Below are 17,356 nucleotides of genomic sequence, written 5' to 3'. Positions count from 1 at the left end.
TGGGAGGTTGGGGAGGAGATTGGTCCTTTTTTGAAGGCACCCTGACAAGACTAAGACCAGAATTTCACTGAGAGAACTGGTCTGCAGCCATCTGACCACAGAGACATTATTTAAACATGAAATAAACCTGTGCATGTTTGAACTGGAACCATGCTAGCAATACTTTTTGACTTACCCATGTGTCCTTACTCAACAGTTTCTACATGTATGGTTTAGTGACAATGGTTATAGCCTTCAACTTGTACAGCTATTTGTCTCTTTTCTCGTTCTTCCTCCCCAAACTCACTGCCCTGTTTCTTAAGTAATCTTTGGTCTTGCGCTTGTTAGTTTGAACCCATATAATAAACCCAGTTGCCAATTACCGGTAGTTGAATTCTGACCCAGCACTGCTAATCATGACAGAAGTCTCCACATATTTCTTTTGTGGAGCAGTAAGTAGGTTTGAACTACCAGCCTTGCAGTTGGCAGCTGAGTTCATTAACCATAGTGCCACCAGGGCTCCTTTGATTCCATATATATTTTTAAAGAACAACACCTTTGTATTGTGAATTAAATGAAGGTTTACAAAGCAAATCATCAGTTTTACATCTAACAATTCATGTATATTTTGCAGTTTGTTCATAGACATCTTTATCCCACTTCTTCCCCATTTCGTTCCATTGTTCCTTCTTTCCTCTCAAAACTTTGCCTTTTGATCTTAAATGGTTGAGTTCTGCTCCAGACCTGAAGGGTTACTAAAGGCCATAGTCTGTTTCTGATCAGTAAGACTGGTCTTAGTTTTTTCATCAGTTTTATTGGCATATAATTTACATATCATGTAATTCAATAGTTCAATCGCATCAAAAAGCTTTGAACAATCATCACTATAAACAGTTTTAGAGAATTTCCTTGAATTTTTTCCCCTTTCCTGCACCCATCATTTTCTTGATTCTTGTACTCATAGTACACGCTCGCCATTTCCCCACAGACTCCCTTGCCATACCCCCACGGAACCATTCATCCAGTTAGTGTCTCATTAGATTGACCTATTTTAGATTTTATATACAGAGAAACATTTTAGAAAACTCATAACAAAGTAAAACAGATAAAAACACCTCAAATAAAAAAGCAGAAAATATTAAAAACTAGAACAAATTTTAAATGGATCAAAAGAGAGATCAAAAGATAAGGTATGCTCCATATTTTCTCCCCGCCCCAGAACTTTTTATTCTGATATTTGCTAGAGCACTTGGTAATGGTAGGCAGGATCCATCGAATTCTGGTCTCAGGGTTGTGGAGACCAGTGTTTGCATGGCCCATTAGTCCATTGGACCTTTTTTTTTAACCATACACATAAATCTTAAGAGATATTAATATCCTTGATAGCGAAGTTCAATAAAACAACATTACAAATGCTCGAGAGGATACAGAGAGACTGGAACCCTGATGTACTACTGGAGGGATTGTAAAACTATACGCTCTATATGGAAAGCAGCACAGCCTGTCCTCAAGCAGCTGGAAATAGAAAAACCATAAGACCAGCAATCACCTTCTCTTTGGTGTATTCTAGAAAAATATGAGTGGTAATATGAGCAGATGTATGCACGCCCATGTTGAGGGCAGCATTATTCACAATAGCAAGAAAATGGAAACAAGCAAAATGCCTATCAGTGGAAGAATGGCGAAACAAACTTTGGCGCATACACACAGTGGAATTCTAAGCATCACTACAGAGTAATGATGGCACTGCGACACCTCATGACTTGGATGGATTTGGAGGTCATTATGCAGAGTGAAGTTAATCACAAAGGACAAATGTGTAAGACCACTCATAAATAAAAAAATTAAGATGAAGGTTACCAAACCACTAGGAATAGGCTTTGATGGTTACTCGAGGTGGGAGGGGCAAGCAGGCAAAGGGAGTTAATAGAGTAGAAGGTAGACAGGTGTTAACTTGGTGAAGGGGAAGATAATAACTAAAAGGGAGGTGGAAAAAAACAGGAAGATGCAGAACAAACTAATGGGTTGATAAGTTGTTAAAGTTGTTGAGTACAAAAATGATCTGATATGGAGACCCTCACCTAATCCACAATAAAAAATTTAGAAAAACCCCAAAACTTAATGCCCCAACTATTCTTGAGTTGTAAGAAGACTTCAAGGGATAGTTTTGGTTTAAGGTTTGAAGATTACCTCAAGACAATAGTTCCAGATGTCATTTCATGTATTTTTAATCTTGCTCCATTCTTTTTCTTAACATTTTTTAAAACTGTAATTTATGCTTTATTTAATAAATGAGAAATTAATTTTGTTCTTCAGGGCTTAGATATTTATCATTTTTACTTAAATGATCCATTTGAATCAACCTGATAAATGAATGAATAAATGACTCCTTGGTTACATTTACTTTCTAGTCTACTTCCAGGAAATAATTGAAAATAAATTGAGCTCTAGTCTTGGTCTAACATTTTTTTTTTAATTAGGTCTAACATTTTAAAAAACGTGTCAAAAAGCTGGGAAAGGTATATAGAAGAACCTAAATGATAATAGTAGGCTTTAAAATATTTGACTTATATAATTTTATGTTTATACTTTATTTTAGCTATGCTATTCAAACAATTTGTAACAGATAAAATACAAAGGTCAGAGATTTGCTGAGCACCAAATCTGCAGAGCTGGCCTCTGTTATTCTAGAATATGTCTTCTCTAAGGTCATGGGAGGGAAGAGTGATCTTTGTAATAGAAAATTCAGTATTAAGTTTATAAGACAAGATATATCAGTAATCTAAATCTATAAACTTCTTTTGAAAAAAAGATGTTTTCTGAGAATGTTAATTCTGGTTCAAGAATTGCTTGGCTACTTTCTTTGGTGATGAATTTGTTCATCATGTTCAATAAGTATTATGGATCACCTGGTATTAGAGATCAGGTAATACGCTAACATTTACTAAAACAGACCTGTAAAAAAGAAATAATTATCAAAGACAGCTTAAAGAATAGATTAAAATATATTCAAATTAGTTTTAGTTTCAGAAAGACTAGAAAGACAGTTGTATTCAAAGTAATTCTATTACATTTTTAAAAATAGCATACTGGTAAATACAAAGTGAAAGGAAAGAATGAGGAAAAGCAGATGGTACTAATGGGATAATTAGCTAAAGGAAAATGGTACCTTATGCATGAAGGCCTAGAAAATCAATGCCAAGGATAATGTCAAAGTAGGTCAGTCTGGGAATAATTTCTTTTGTGGAAATTAATACCAAATTAGTCCCAAGGAGTTGGAGATTGAAAAAGTCCCCCAAATTCAACTCTTGCAAGATGATAGTCAGCTCCATTCCTCTTTCCTGCCTGAGTATTTACTCTCACATCTCTGGACTGTGTGAATGGCTGGTGGCCCACAAAACTCACAAAAATTCGAGGAAATGACTCGTGGTGGGTGCAGTTCAGTCCAAAACCCGAAGGTCAGGCGGGGCCAGATGCTGGAGCCAGAGGATGCACTCCATCCTGTCTCTTGCCTGTGATGAGCTCACCCCCCACTGCTTCCCAGTGTGAGCTCTGGATTGCATTGCAGAGATCCTGTTCACAATTACTCACAGGTGAATCCTATCACTATCTTCCCCTTCCTTATCAGACTCTGCAGGGAAAAGTCATTTGGTGGGAGCTACATGGTGCAATAAAATTTCACTCAAATGTAATCATCTCTTCTCCACTCCCGATCTGTATTTTATTTATGCACATATGATCTGGAGTGTCTGGCAAGATATTTCCAGTAGGCATTGACCTCCTACTAATCTTGATCAGCTAGGCTTTTTCCCAGGTCATTCCAGAAAGTTTTCTCTCTCAGCAGTAGCATATAATTCCTTACATCGTTGTAAGTAATAGGAAAAGATAACCACTAAAGACTGTGGTCTTATTCCATTCTCTACTAAGATCAGAACACATTCTCATGCCGTTCCTGTTTATTAGCAGACAATGCCCTCCCCACCAAAATGGGACCACAGCCACAGGTGTACAAAATCCAGAATTATATGGCATAAGGGATTATGGTTAGAAGGACTATATTATTAGATTATAACTCAGTCACTTTGTTCACCTACTCATACTTATGGTCACTAAATCTTAAAATTTCACAAGTGCTGGTTATGTAAAAACATTTTTTCAAGTAAAAATGTAAGACATGAACCCTTGCTCAGAAGAAATGCTAGGTCAATAAAACACACTCTAACAGCTATACATAAAGGGTGTAGGAAGAGAGAGTGACTTTTTGATGGGAATGGGTAGGTGGTCAATGAAATAACCAGAAGTTGCTTATGTTAGTCTGGGTAGCCTAGAGAAACAAATTCATAAGCACTCATATATGTATAAGAAAGAGCTTTATATAAAGAGTAATTATACGTTAAGAAAACATCCCAGCCCAGTCCAGTCCAAGCCCATAAGTCTGATAATAGCCCATATGTCCAGTACCGGTCTATAAATTCCTCTTCGGAGTCATGCAACACATGCGATGATACTGAATGCAGGAAGATCACAGGCCAGTGGGTGAAAATTCTTGTGGATCTCTGGCAGTAGAGGCATCTCAGTGCTGGCAGGGGTTTCCACATGACTCCTCCAGTTCAGGGCACAAGCATAGCTCCATGTGTCTTGTCAGCTGCAATGTCTCCCAGGGAGTGAGCAGAGAGAGTGTCTCCCGCCTCCAAGGAAGAAATACAGGAATTCCCAGAATCCTTAGGAGAAGGCCATGCCCACACAGAGGCCTCATTGGGTATATTCTGATTGACAGGCTACACTCCACCCCTACATTCTTAATGCTCAAACTAACACCAGATTATGTAACTACCACATTGCTAATTAAATGTTTTAAAGCTATTTTAAGCATCTGACTTAAATTATGTTTTTAGTGACTTGTTAATATTCACTCTGAATCTTTAAAAGCCTCAAGTTGAAAGTGAATGAAGTAAAATAAAGCTTCAGAGCAGTGGTTCTCAACCTTCCCAATGCCTGCCGTGACCCTTTAATACAGTTCCTCATGTTATGGTGACCCCCCCCCCACCATAAAATTATTTTTGTTGCTACTTCATCACTGTAATTTTGCTACTATTATGAATTGGGCGATCCTTATGAAAGAGTTGTTTGACCCCCAAAGGGATCACGACCCACAGGTTGAGAACCACTGCCTCAGAGTGAAATTTTTTTTTAAAATTTATTTATTTATTTATTTTTCTTTTAAAAAAATCATTTTATTTGGGGCTCATACAACTGTTATCCCAATCCATACACACATCAATTGTGTAAAGCGCATTTGTACATCGTTTCTCAGAGTGAAATTTTGTTTGGGTAGCTAATGTTCATTGCTACATTATTCTTTTACTGCCAAAATGATTTTTTTTTCAATTTTGGAAAAATGTAATACTTTCATTGTACTTTATTATTTTTATTACTTGGTATATTACTAGGCTTCTTGATCATTCCAAACCATACTGATCCTTTTTCAGCTTCCTGCACCACTTATTGCTTAGTTGATTTGTCCTCTTAACATCTTTGCATATGTCCATTAAAGTTCTTTTTGCTTTTTGCTAATATATGTGTATGTAAACTTCTTGAGGACAGCAACTAAGTCAATTCCTTCTTTTTGCCTAGCTGACACTTGGCAGAGTGTAAAATTACATAGTGTCATGAGCCTCCTTCAAGTTGGTTCTGACTCAGTGGCCTCTGTCCAACATAAGGAAACACTGCCCAGTCCTGTGGCATCCTCAGGATTGTTGTTATGTTTCAGCCTATTGTTGCATCCATTGTGTCAGTCCTTTACATCGAGGGCCTACTTATTTTTTGCTGACCTTCTACTTTGCCAAGGGTGGTGTCCTGTAGGGACAGGTTTCTACTGACCATGTATCTAAAGCTTGTGAGACAAAATCTTGCCATTCTCGCTTCTAAGGAGCATTCTTATTGTACTTCTTCCAAGAAGGTTTTTGTTGTTGTTGTTGTATTTAATTTCTTCTGGCAGCCCATGTAAGGTACTCAGTATTCTTCATCAACAACAAAGTAATTCAAATACACCAATTCCTCTGATTTCTTACTTATTCATAGTTTAACTTTCCCATAGAGATGAAGCAATTGAAAACGTGATGATTTGAGTCGCGTGTCCCTAAGTTCTCAAAGTGACAGCCTTGCTCTTTAAACATTTTAAAGTGTCTTGTGCATCAGATTTACCAAATGCAAGATGTCATTTGATTGTTTTGACTGCTGCCCCCATGGGTATTGATCGCGGGTCCAAATAAAATGAAAATTTTGATAACTTCAATCTTTTCTCCACTTATCATAATATCATCTATTGGTCTGATTGTGAGGATTTTGGTTTGAGGTAAAATCATAATAGACAAAAATTTAAAAACCCAAGACTATCCATTTAACTATCCTGGCTTATCTCCTCTACACTTTTTCCAAGTTTTCTAAAGAGCTTAACTACAAAACTCTGCTTAAATATAAGTCTGTCTTGACATATCCCAGCAAATTTTATTGCCCATCCTTTGTTGCAGTCGCTATAACAATCCATCTTGTCCAGGGCCTCTCTCTTTCCTGCTGCCCCTCCTATTTACCAAGAATGATGTCCTCCAGGGATTAATATCTCCTGATAACATGTCCAAAGCGTGTGAGATGAAGTCTTGCCCTTCTTGCCTCTTAGGAACATTCTGGTTATACTTCAGACAGATCTAATTGTTCTTTTGGCAGCCCATAGTACTTTCAATATTTTTCTCTGACGTCATCGTTCAAATGCATCAGTTTTCTCTATCTTCCTTATTCAATGTCCAACTTTCACATGCAGATGAGGCGACTTAAAGTGCCATGGCTTGAGTCAGACACTCTAGTCTTCAAAGTACCATCCTTCCATTCACCACTTTACAGAGGTCTTGAGCAGCAGACTTACCGAGTCATTTGATCTCTTGACTACTGCTTTTATGAGCATTGATGAAATCCTTCACAATGTCAATCTTTTCTCTATTTATCATGTTACCTATTGATACAGTTGTGAAAAATTTTCTTTACAATGAGTTGTAATCTATACTGAAGGCTACAATCCTTCATCTTCATCAGCAAATGTTTCAAGTCTTCACTTTCAGCAAGCAGGGTTGTGTTATCTGCATATCACAAAATAATTCTTCCTATACTCCTGATGCAGCATTATTTTAGTATAATCCAGGTTCTATGACTATTTGCTCAGCATACATGTTTAATAAATGCGATGATAAGGTCTAACCCTTCTGCACATTTTTCCTGATTTTAAACCATATAGTATTCCCTTGTTCTGGTCACACAACTACGTCTTGATTCATGTAAAGGTTCTGCATGAGCACAATGGTGTTCTGAAATTTTCATTATTTTCAAAGCTATCCATAGTTATACACACAGTTGAATGCCTTGGCATAGTCAATGACACACAAGTAAACCTCTTTCTGGTGTTATCTACTTTCAGCCAAGATCTATCTGACATTAGAAATGATTTTCCACATCCTCTTCTGAATCTGGCCTGAACCTCTGGCAGCTTCCTTGTAAAGGTACTGTTGCAACTGTTGTTGGATGATCTTCAGCAAACTTTTACTCACATGTGTTATTAATGATATTGTTATATAATTTGAGCACTCTATTGGGACACCTTTCTTTGGAATGGGTACAAATATGAATCTCTTCCAGCCAGTTGGGCAAGTAACTGTCTTCCAAACTTCCTGGCATAGATGAGTGAGTGCTTCCGGTGCTTCATCACCTTGTTGGGACATTTCAGTTGGTATTCCATCAGTTTCTGGAGCCTTGTTTTTGGTTAATACTATCTGCAATTTGAACTTCTTCTTGTAGTACCATTAGTTCTTCCTGTTGAAATGGTTGAATGTTGACTAGTTCTTTTTGGTGCAGTGACTCTGTGTTTTCTTTCCATATTCTGTATCTTCTTTCGCTGCTTTCTGCCTCATTATTTTGCCCATAGAATCTTTCAATATTGCAACACAAAGCTTACTTTTTTCCTTGAGTTCTTTCAAGTTTAGATATGCTGAGCATCTTCTTCCTTGGTTTTCTAACTCTAGGTCCTTGCACATTTCATTTTAATATTTACTTTGTCCTCTTGAGTTGCCCTTTGAGATTTCTTGTTCAGTTCTTTGATTTCTTTTTTCCCCATTTTCCTTAGCTACTCTATGATTAAGAACAAGTTTCAGAGTCTCCTCTGGCATCCACTTTGATCTTTCTTTTTTTCTTTCTTTAGTGTCATTTTAATTTCCTTTTGCTTTTCCTTTTGCTTATGTTCTTGATGTCATCCCACAATTCCTCTGGTCTTCTGTCATTAGTTTAACACAGTATGTCTGCTCGTGAGATGTTCTCCAAATTTAGATGCGATATACTTATGGTCATACGAGGGGGGTACACCCCCAAAACGGGAAAAAGCTCCACCGGGCGGAGCTTTCATAGTGTGCATTTTTCCCACTAGGCAAGCATAGAGCAACTCGCTCTGAGTTAGTGCACCCAGTGGCATCACCTGGGAAGGTTCTCTCTGGTCACAGTGAAATTTTTTGTGAAAGCAGTTTCACTAGAACCTCATTATTGTGATGGCTGATTTAAGAGAACAGTGTGCAGCTGTGAAATTTTGTTTCGTGCTTGGGAAAAATGCAGAAATGGTTGTGATGTGGAACACAGCTTACAAGGACAGCACTATCTTAAAACTCAAGTGTATGACTGGCTTACTAATATCAAAAAAGGTAAAATGTAGATTGATGACAAACCTCATTTTTGCCATCCCTCAACTTCCCAAATGGATGAAAATGTCAACTCGTGGTACATTTGGAGTTTGTTCCACCAGGTCAGACTGCTAACCAAACTTTCTATTTAGAGGTTCTGAAAAGATTATGGAACGGCGTGTGACAAAAAAGGCCTGAATTGTGGCAGACGAGGGACTGGTTTTGCCACCACAACAATACACCTGCTCAATCAGTCATCTCAGTGTGCCAGTTTTGAGCAAATAATAGCATGGCTTTCATGTTCCATGCACCTTACTCACCTGGCCTCACTCTTTGTGACTTCTTTTTGTTCCTGTGAATGCAGAGGGACAAGAAAGGACAGTGATTTGATGACGTAGGAGAGGTGAAGAAAAAAAACCCGAGGGAGGTGCTGTTAGCCATCCAAACAGATGAGTTTGAAAAATGTTTCCAAGAATGGAATCGCAGATTTGAAAAGTGTATTTATTAAGTGTAATGGAGAGTACTTTGAAGGTGATAAGGTTGTTTTTTAAAAAAATTTAAATACATAGCTTTGGGTGGAAGGGGGCGGGGGCGTTTCTTGGGTTGTTTGGGGGGTGTGCCCTCTTGTATTTTGGCTCTCCTGGACTTGTTTTTGTTTTCTTCAACTTCAATCTGAACTTACATATGATCAATTGATTGTCTTTCCACAGTCGGCTCCTGACCTTGTTTTAGCTGTTGATATTGAGCTTCTCCATCATCCCTTCCCACAGATATTAATTTGCTTTCTGTATATTCCATCTGAAGAAGTCCATGTGTATAGTCACCTTTTGCCTTTTTGAAAAACTATATTTTTGATGAAGAAGTCATTGGTTTTGCCCAATTCTATCATATAATATCTGATTTGTTTTGTTCCGAGACAATATTTTCCAACCACTGTTCCTTCTTTGTTTTGAACTTCTGCATTCCAATTGTCAATAATTAGCAAGCATCTTGATTGTGTTTGATCAATTTCAGGCTTAGGCTGGTGGTGGTGATGGTGCTGTTAAGTGCCATCGAGTTGGCTCCAGCTCCATAGTGAGTAAGCCTGTGCACAGCAGAATGAATTGCTGCATGGTCCTGCACTATCGTCAGAATTGTTCCTGTGGCTGAGCCCATGGCTGCAGCCACTGTGTCAGTGCATCTCATTGAGGGCCTTCCTCTTTTTGGTTGCCCCTCAACTTTATCAAACATGATGTCCTTCTCCAGGGACTTGGTCTCTCCTGACAATATGTCCAAAGGATGCAAGATGAAGTCTTGCCATTTTTTGCCCCTAAGGAGCACTCTCGCCTTACTTCTTCCAATGCAGATAACTTTGTCTTTTCAGCAGTCCATGGTACATTCAATATTCTTCTCCAGCACCACAATTCAAATGCATCGATTCTTCTGTCTTCCTTATTCTTTTTTTTTTCCCAAAGAAATTTTTGTTTTTTTAAATTGGGGCTCGTACAACTCTTATCACAACCCATCCATCCATCCATTGTGTCAAGCACATTTGTACACTCATTGCCATCATCATTGTCAAAACATTTTCTTTCTACTTGAGCCCTTGGTATCAGCTTCTCATTTTACCCCACTCCCTACTCCACCCTCCCTCTTTCAAGAACCCTTGATAATTTATAAATCATTATTATTTTTTCATGTCTTACACTGTCTGATGCCTCCCTTCACCCACTTTTCTGTTGTCTGCCCCACAGGGAGGGGGTTATATGTAGATCATTGTGATTGGTTCCCCTTTTCTCCCCCACCTTCCCCTTATCCTCCTGGTATCTCTACTCTCATTATTGCTCCTGAGGGGTTTATCTGTCCTGGATTCCCTGTGTTTCCAGCTCTGATCTATACCAGTGTACGTCTTCTGGTCTGGCTGGATTTGTAAGGTAGATTTAGGATCATGATAGTGGGGAGAGGGGTGGGAAGCATTAAAGAATTAGAGGAAAGTTGTATGTTTCATCAGTGCTATACTACACCCTGACTGGCTCATCTCCTCCCTGTAACCTTTCTGTGATGGGATGTCCACTTGCCTACAGATGGGCTTTGGGTCTACACTCTACACACCCCCTCATTCAGAACGGTATGATTTTTTGTTCTTTGATGCCTGATACTTGATCCTATTGACACCTCTTGATCGCACAGGCTGGTGGTGTACTTCTTCCATGTGGGCTTTGTGGCTTCTCAGCTAGATGGCTGCTTGTTTATTTTCAGTCCTTTAAGACCCCAGATTCTATATCTTTTGATAGCCGAGCACCATTAGCTTTCTGCACCACATATGCTTATGCACCTGCTTTTTCTTCAGCGATCTATTGGGAAGGTGAGCATCATGGAATGCCAGTTTAATAGAACAAAGTGTTCTTGCATTGAGGGAGTACTTGAGCGGCAGCCCAATGTCCATCTGCTACCTTAATACTACACCTATAAATATATACACCTAGATCTATTTCCCCATCATCATATATAAATATATTTACATATGTGCATGCCTTTATTTAGACCTCTATAACTGCCCTTTGCCTCCTATTTCCTTCCTCTATTTCCTTTTACTTACCTCTTGTCCCACTATCATGTTCAGCCTTCATTTGGCTTTCAGTAATACCTCTCAGTTACATTGCCCTTGATCAAGCCCTACCAGTCCTCCTACACCCTCCTCGCCATCAATTTTGGATCACTTGTTGTTCACTTGTCCCTGGGGTTGTTAATAACCACTTCCTTTCCCCCACCTTCCCCTCTCCCAAGGCCCCCCAGAACCGTCAGTCCCGTTGTTTTCTCCTCCAGATTGTTTATCCTGTCCTTCTTATTCAATGTTCAACTTTCGCATGCATATGATGGAATGGAGAATACCATGGCTTGGGTCAGGCGTACCTTAGTTCTTGAAAATAACATCCTTGCTCTTCAGTACTCCAGAGAGGTCTTGTGCGGCAGATGTTCCTAATGCAATATGTCTTTTGATCTCTTGACTCCTGCTTCCGTGAATATTGATTGTGGACCCAAGTAAGACAAAATCCTTGATAACTTCAACCTTTTCTCCATTTATCATGATGTTACCTATTGACCCAGTTGTGAGGTTTAGGTTCTTCATTACATTGCATTGTAATCCAAACTGAAGGCTACTATCCTTGATCTTCATCAGCCTGTGCTTCAAGTCCTCCTCACTTTCAGCAGGCAAGGTTGTGCCATCTGCATACTGCAGGTTGTTAATAAGCCTTCCTCCAATCCTGATGTTACATTCTTCTTCACAAAGTTCAGCTTCTTTGATGATTTTCTTTGCATACACACTGAACAAGTATGGTGAGAGGATACAACCTTGAAACACACCTTTCCTGATTTTAAACCATGTAGTATTCCTTTGTCCTGTTTGCACAACTGCCTCTTGATCCATATACAAGTTCCTCATAAGCACAATGAAGTGGTCCCAAATTCTCATCATTCTTCTCAAGGTTATCCACAGTTTGTTTTGATCCACACAGTTGAATGCCTTGCATAGTCAATAAAACACAAGTAAACATATTTCTGTCATTCTCTGCTTTGAGCCAAAATCCAGCTAACATCAACAATGATACCCTTTGTTTCACATCCTCTTCTGAATTCAGCCTGAACTTCTGGCAATTCCCTGTCCATGTACTACTGCAACCATTGCTGGGTGATCTTAAAATTTTTCTTGTGTGCAATATCAATGGCATCAGTCTATAGTTGGAGCATTCTGCTGGGCCACCTTTCTTTGGAATAGGTACAAATATGGATCTCTTCCAGTCAGCTGGCCAAGTAGCTCTCTCCCAAATTTCCTGGCATAGACAAATAAGTGCTTCTAGTGCTTCTTCAGCTTTCTGAAACATCTCAATGGGTATTCTCACAATTCCTTGAGTCTTGATTTTGGCTAATGCATTCAGTGCTGTTTGAACTTCTTCGTAAAGATCCATTGGTTCTTGCTCAAGTGCTATTTCCGGAAATGGTGGAATGTCGAGTAGTTTCTTTTGGTTTCATGGCTGTGTATTCTTTCCATCTTCTCTTGATGCTTCCTGCATCATTCAATATTTTGCCTGTTGAATCTTTCAAAATTGCAACTCGAAGCTTGAAATTTGTCTTGAGTTCTTTCAGTTTCAAATATGCTGAGCATGTTCTTCCCTTTTGGTTTTCTTCTTCCAGGTCCTTGCACATTTCATTGTAATATTTGGCTTTGTTGTCTCGAGCTTAACTTTGAAATTTTCTACTCAGTTCCTGGACTCCATTTTTTCTTCCATTTGCTTTAGCTACTCTATGATTAAGAGCAAGTTTCAGAGTCTCTTATGGGAGAGTCTCTTTGATCTAGCTTTCCTTCCTCTTTAATGATCTTTTGCTTTCTTCATGCTTCATGGTTTTGATGTTCTACCACAGATCATCAGATAGTCTGTCATTAGTTTTCAGTGTGTCAAATCTGTTCTTGAGATGTACTCGAAATTCAGGTGGGATAGACTCGAGGTCATATTTTGACTCTTGTGGATTTGTTTTACTTTTCTTTGGCTTTATCCTGAACTTACATAAGAGCAATTGATGGTCTTTTCCATGGATGGGCCATGGTGTGGTTTCAGTTGCTGATATTGAGTGTCTCCATCGTGTTTCCCACAGATGTAGTCAATTTGATTTATTCCACTCGAGGAAGTTCATGTGTGTAGTAGTTGCCTTTTGTGTTGTTGAAAATAGGCATTTGCTATGCACAAGTCATTAGTTTTGCAAAATTCTATTATGCGATCTCCAACTTAATTTCTATCAACAAGTCCCTAGTTTCCAACTATTGGTCCTACCTCTTTGTTCCCAACTTGGTGATAGAAATGAACTTGGTAATAGAAATGAAACTGGCTATCTCTTGTCTGTCAGTTTGCTGGACTGTGGCGGCTTGTGTGTTGCTGTGATGCTGGCAGCTATGTCCCTGGTATTTCAGATGCCAGCAGGCGCACCCAAAGGGAACAGGCTTCCAGACAAAGAACAATGAAGAAGGACTTGGCTTCCCACTTGGGAAGAAGAAGCCTCTGAAAACCTTCTGCATAGGTTTGAAACATTTTCAAAAGCTAAAGAAAGGAAGATACTCCTGGAGGATGGGCCTCTCTGGTCCAAAGGCAACTGAAATGTGACTGAAGAAATGATTTTTTGGAGGGGAGTCAACTATGGTGACATGAGTCAGAGAAAGCCTGTGGAAGTGGAGCCTCCGGCATCTTCATTTGCTGATGGGGCACCACTCAAGATAAAGAGAAACAGTTGCAAATATCTTCTAATTATTGGAACCCTTAATGTGTGAAGTATGAATTTGGCAGAATTGGAAGCGGTCAAAAATGAAATGGAACGCATGAAGATCGATGACGGAGGCATTAGTGAGCGGAAATGCATTGGGACTGGCCATTTGGAATCCGAAAATCATATGATTTATTGTCCCAGGAACAACATAATGAAGAGGAATAGTGTGACACTCATGGTCAGAAAGCATCTTGCTAAATCCACCATGGTATTTGTGGTCAGATTATATCTATCTGCCTTTAAGGAAATCCAATCAATACAACTCTAATTCAACTTTATGCACCAACCATAAAAGTAGTGATGAAGAAATTGAAGAAGTCTACCAACATCTTCAAGTTCATATTTTTCAACTACTATTCCTTCATCTTTATTTCCAACATTTTCATTCCAATCACCAATCACTGTCAGTGCATCTTAATTGCATGTTCAGTCCATTTCCGATTGAAGTCATTGGTGGAATTCTTCAATTTCTTCTTCACTACCTTTCATGGTTGGTGCATACATTTGAGTAATAGTTGTATTGATTTGATTTCCTTACATGTGGATAAACATTATCCTATCACAAAAGGTCTGTATTTCAAGGAAGATCTTGAAATGTCTTTTTTGACAATGAATGCAATGTCATCCCTCTTACATCTGTCATTCCTGGCATTTGTGAGTAAAAATGAACAATACGAGTCCATTTCAGGTCATTGATGCCTAAAATATAGATTTTTGCCCATACTATTTAATTTGTAATGACTTACAGTTTTCCTGGATTCATACTACGTACATTCCAAGTTCCAGTTACTCATTGATGTTGGCAGCTTTTCTTTCTCATTTTGCGTCTTGCCCTGTCAGCAAATGAAAATACTCCAACAGGCTGTCCTCTCTCCATGGCACTGTGGTTGGCTCTGCTTTGAGAAGACAGCTCTTCCTTAGTCATATTGTGAGTGACTTTTGACCTTAGGGTTTCATCTATGGCACTGTCTCTGACAAAGTTTTACTTTTAGTCATGAGGTGTTCAGTAGCTGACAATGTTCCACGCTGCCCACAGGGTTTTCAGTGGCTAATTTCCTCTGAATTCCAGAGGCTAACAGCCTATTCCTTCTTTGTAGTCTGTTCTTAGTCTGGGTGCTCTGTGGAAGCCTGTGCACTTTGGGTGACCCTGCTGGTATTTGAAATACCAGTGACATAGCTTTTAGCAACACAGCCACACACAAGCCTCCACTATGACAAACTGACAGGCATATATATGTAATTTTATTGGGAGCTCGTACAGCTCTTATCACAATCCATACATCCATCTGTTCTATCAAGCACATTTGTACATTTGTTGCCGTCATCATTCTCAAAACATATGCTTTCCACTGGAGTTCTTGATATCAGCTCTTCATTTTTGCCCCTTCCTCCCCGCTCTTCCTCCCTCATGAACCCTTGATAATTTATAAATTATTATTATTTTGTCATATCTTATACTGTCCGATGCCTCGACCCACCTTTCTGTTGTCCGTTTCCCAGGGAGGAGGTTATATGTAGATCCTTACAATTGTTGTCCCCTTTCCACCCCACCCTCCCTCCACCTTCCCGGTATCGCCACTCTCAAAGGCATATTTTTTATAGCACTGTCTCATAGTTTTATAATTTTGTTTTTGTGCTGTTTTCTAATCTATCTGCATGTTTGTTGAGAGTAAGGATTATTTTGCATTAATTACCCTGATGTTTCTGGGGCCTAATACTATGCTAACTAATAGAAGGTAATCAATAAATGTTCACCGACTAAATAAATTCATTAAATAGATTCCTCAAAGTATAACTTCTTTTAGGTAAATTTCACCTGATTTCCAAGTTAGGAAGAGTGGAAAAGAGTGTAGAAGCTCACTGTGGAGCGATACTTGCAGGAAGATGGAATTATGAAGGAACAGCATTAGTTACAGGTAAGTGGTCTGCAAAAGTTACATTTTTTTTTTTTTAACATTTTATTAGGGGCTCATACAACTGTTATCCCAATCCATACACACATCAATTGTGTAAAGCACATTTGTACATCGTTTCTCAAGAAGTTACATTTTAAATATTATTTTTAAAGAAACATTTTCAAAGGAGGAGAACATTTTAATTTAGTAATAATGTCTTTTGCGTCTATAACAGATATTATTAGTACAGTATTGCTCTAGACTGCTATTTAAATGTTACCATTAGCTTTCTTTGGGACTTAACGAAGAATGTTCAGTCAAAGAAGGCTGTAGTGCAGTTAAGTATGAAGGGAAAATTTTCATTTAACTGATGCATTTCTCATTTCACCTTGCATTTCTCATCTTTTGCCCTACACCAAGGATTCACATCTTTATGTATTATCTTTTGTTGTATATCAAATTACTCCAACAGTTAGCAATCTGAAATACTAAATACACATTAACTCACAGTTCCTGTGGTCCTGAGCAGGATAGCTGTCTGGCTCAGTCTAGCATGATATTGTAGTAAGGATATTGGATGAGGCTGCAATCACATAGGGTTGCCTGCCTCATTCACATGGCTATTGGTAAGAGGCAATAGTTCCTCATTGGCTCATCAGGAGACCTCAATTCCTCCACATGCCTCTACATAGAGCCACTTGGCAGCTGTTCTCACATGGCAGCTGGCTCTCCCCTAGAGTGAATGAGCCAAGAGTGAGCAAGACAGACCTGCTGTCTGCTGTATTACGTAATCTCAGAAGTCATAAACCATAATTTCCCCTACAATCTATTCACTAGAAAGGCGTAAGTACAACTCCCATTCTTGAAGAGGGGGATTAAACCAGAAAGCTCTTTAAAAAGCAAGGGTGGCTAGACTTCATCTCACATTCTTTGGACATGTTACCAGCAGAGACCAGTACTTGGAAAAGGACATCATGCTTGGTAAAGTCAGCAAAAAAGAAGACCATCAAAAGAGATGGATTAACACAGTGACTGCAGCAATGAGCTGAAACCTAACAATTGTGAGGATGGAGGACTCAGGCCAAGCAGTGTCCAATCTGTTTTTATGGGGCCCCTATAACTTGGAACCAACTTGGTCGCACCAAACAATGGAACAACAACTTAAAGGAGGAATAAGAAAAAACTTACAGGATAAAAATGTAAAACCATCACACCTATGCCGTAGACATTCTCTAGGATTTTTCTCAGCAAGTTGTCCCTTCTGTTACCTGCATCTTCAACTTTTCCAGTGTTTTGTTTTTCAGCATAGAAATATGTTCAAATGTTGTATCTGTTTCAAAATGAAGCAGAAAGAAACAAACCTCTCTCTTAAGGAAGCTGGTCTCTCTAGTTACAACTTCCTCTTTCTTCCTTCCCCTTTTAGTCAATCTGTTGAAAAAAGTTGTCTTCTACTTTAGTTGCCACTGTGCTGAAGGA

At 38.9% G+C, this 17,356-nt stretch overlaps 1 protein-coding gene across 1 annotated transcript in view; it reads left to right on the top strand.

Moving 5' to 3' along the window:
• The window catches only part of IFT80 (intraflagellar transport 80), a 183,342-nt gene that overhangs the window by 31,703 nt on the left and 134,283 nt on the right, over positions 1-17,356 (top strand). The window contains exon 4 of the mRNA XM_004704111.2: positions 15,791-15,901. Within this exon, the coding sequence (XP_004704168.1) occupies positions 15,791-15,901 (111 nt within the window). The remainder of the gene's footprint in view (positions 1-15,790; positions 15,902-17,356) is intronic.

This window comes from Echinops telfairi, unplaced genomic scaffold, assembly GCF_000313985.2.
Source record: "Echinops telfairi isolate 266 unplaced genomic scaffold, ASM31398v2 ScPeMD7_7420;HRSCAF=8458, whole genome shotgun sequence".
NCBI lineage: Eukaryota > Metazoa > Chordata > Mammalia > Afrosoricida > Tenrecidae > Echinops > Echinops telfairi.
This window is presented reverse-complemented; position numbering and strand designations above follow the sequence as displayed.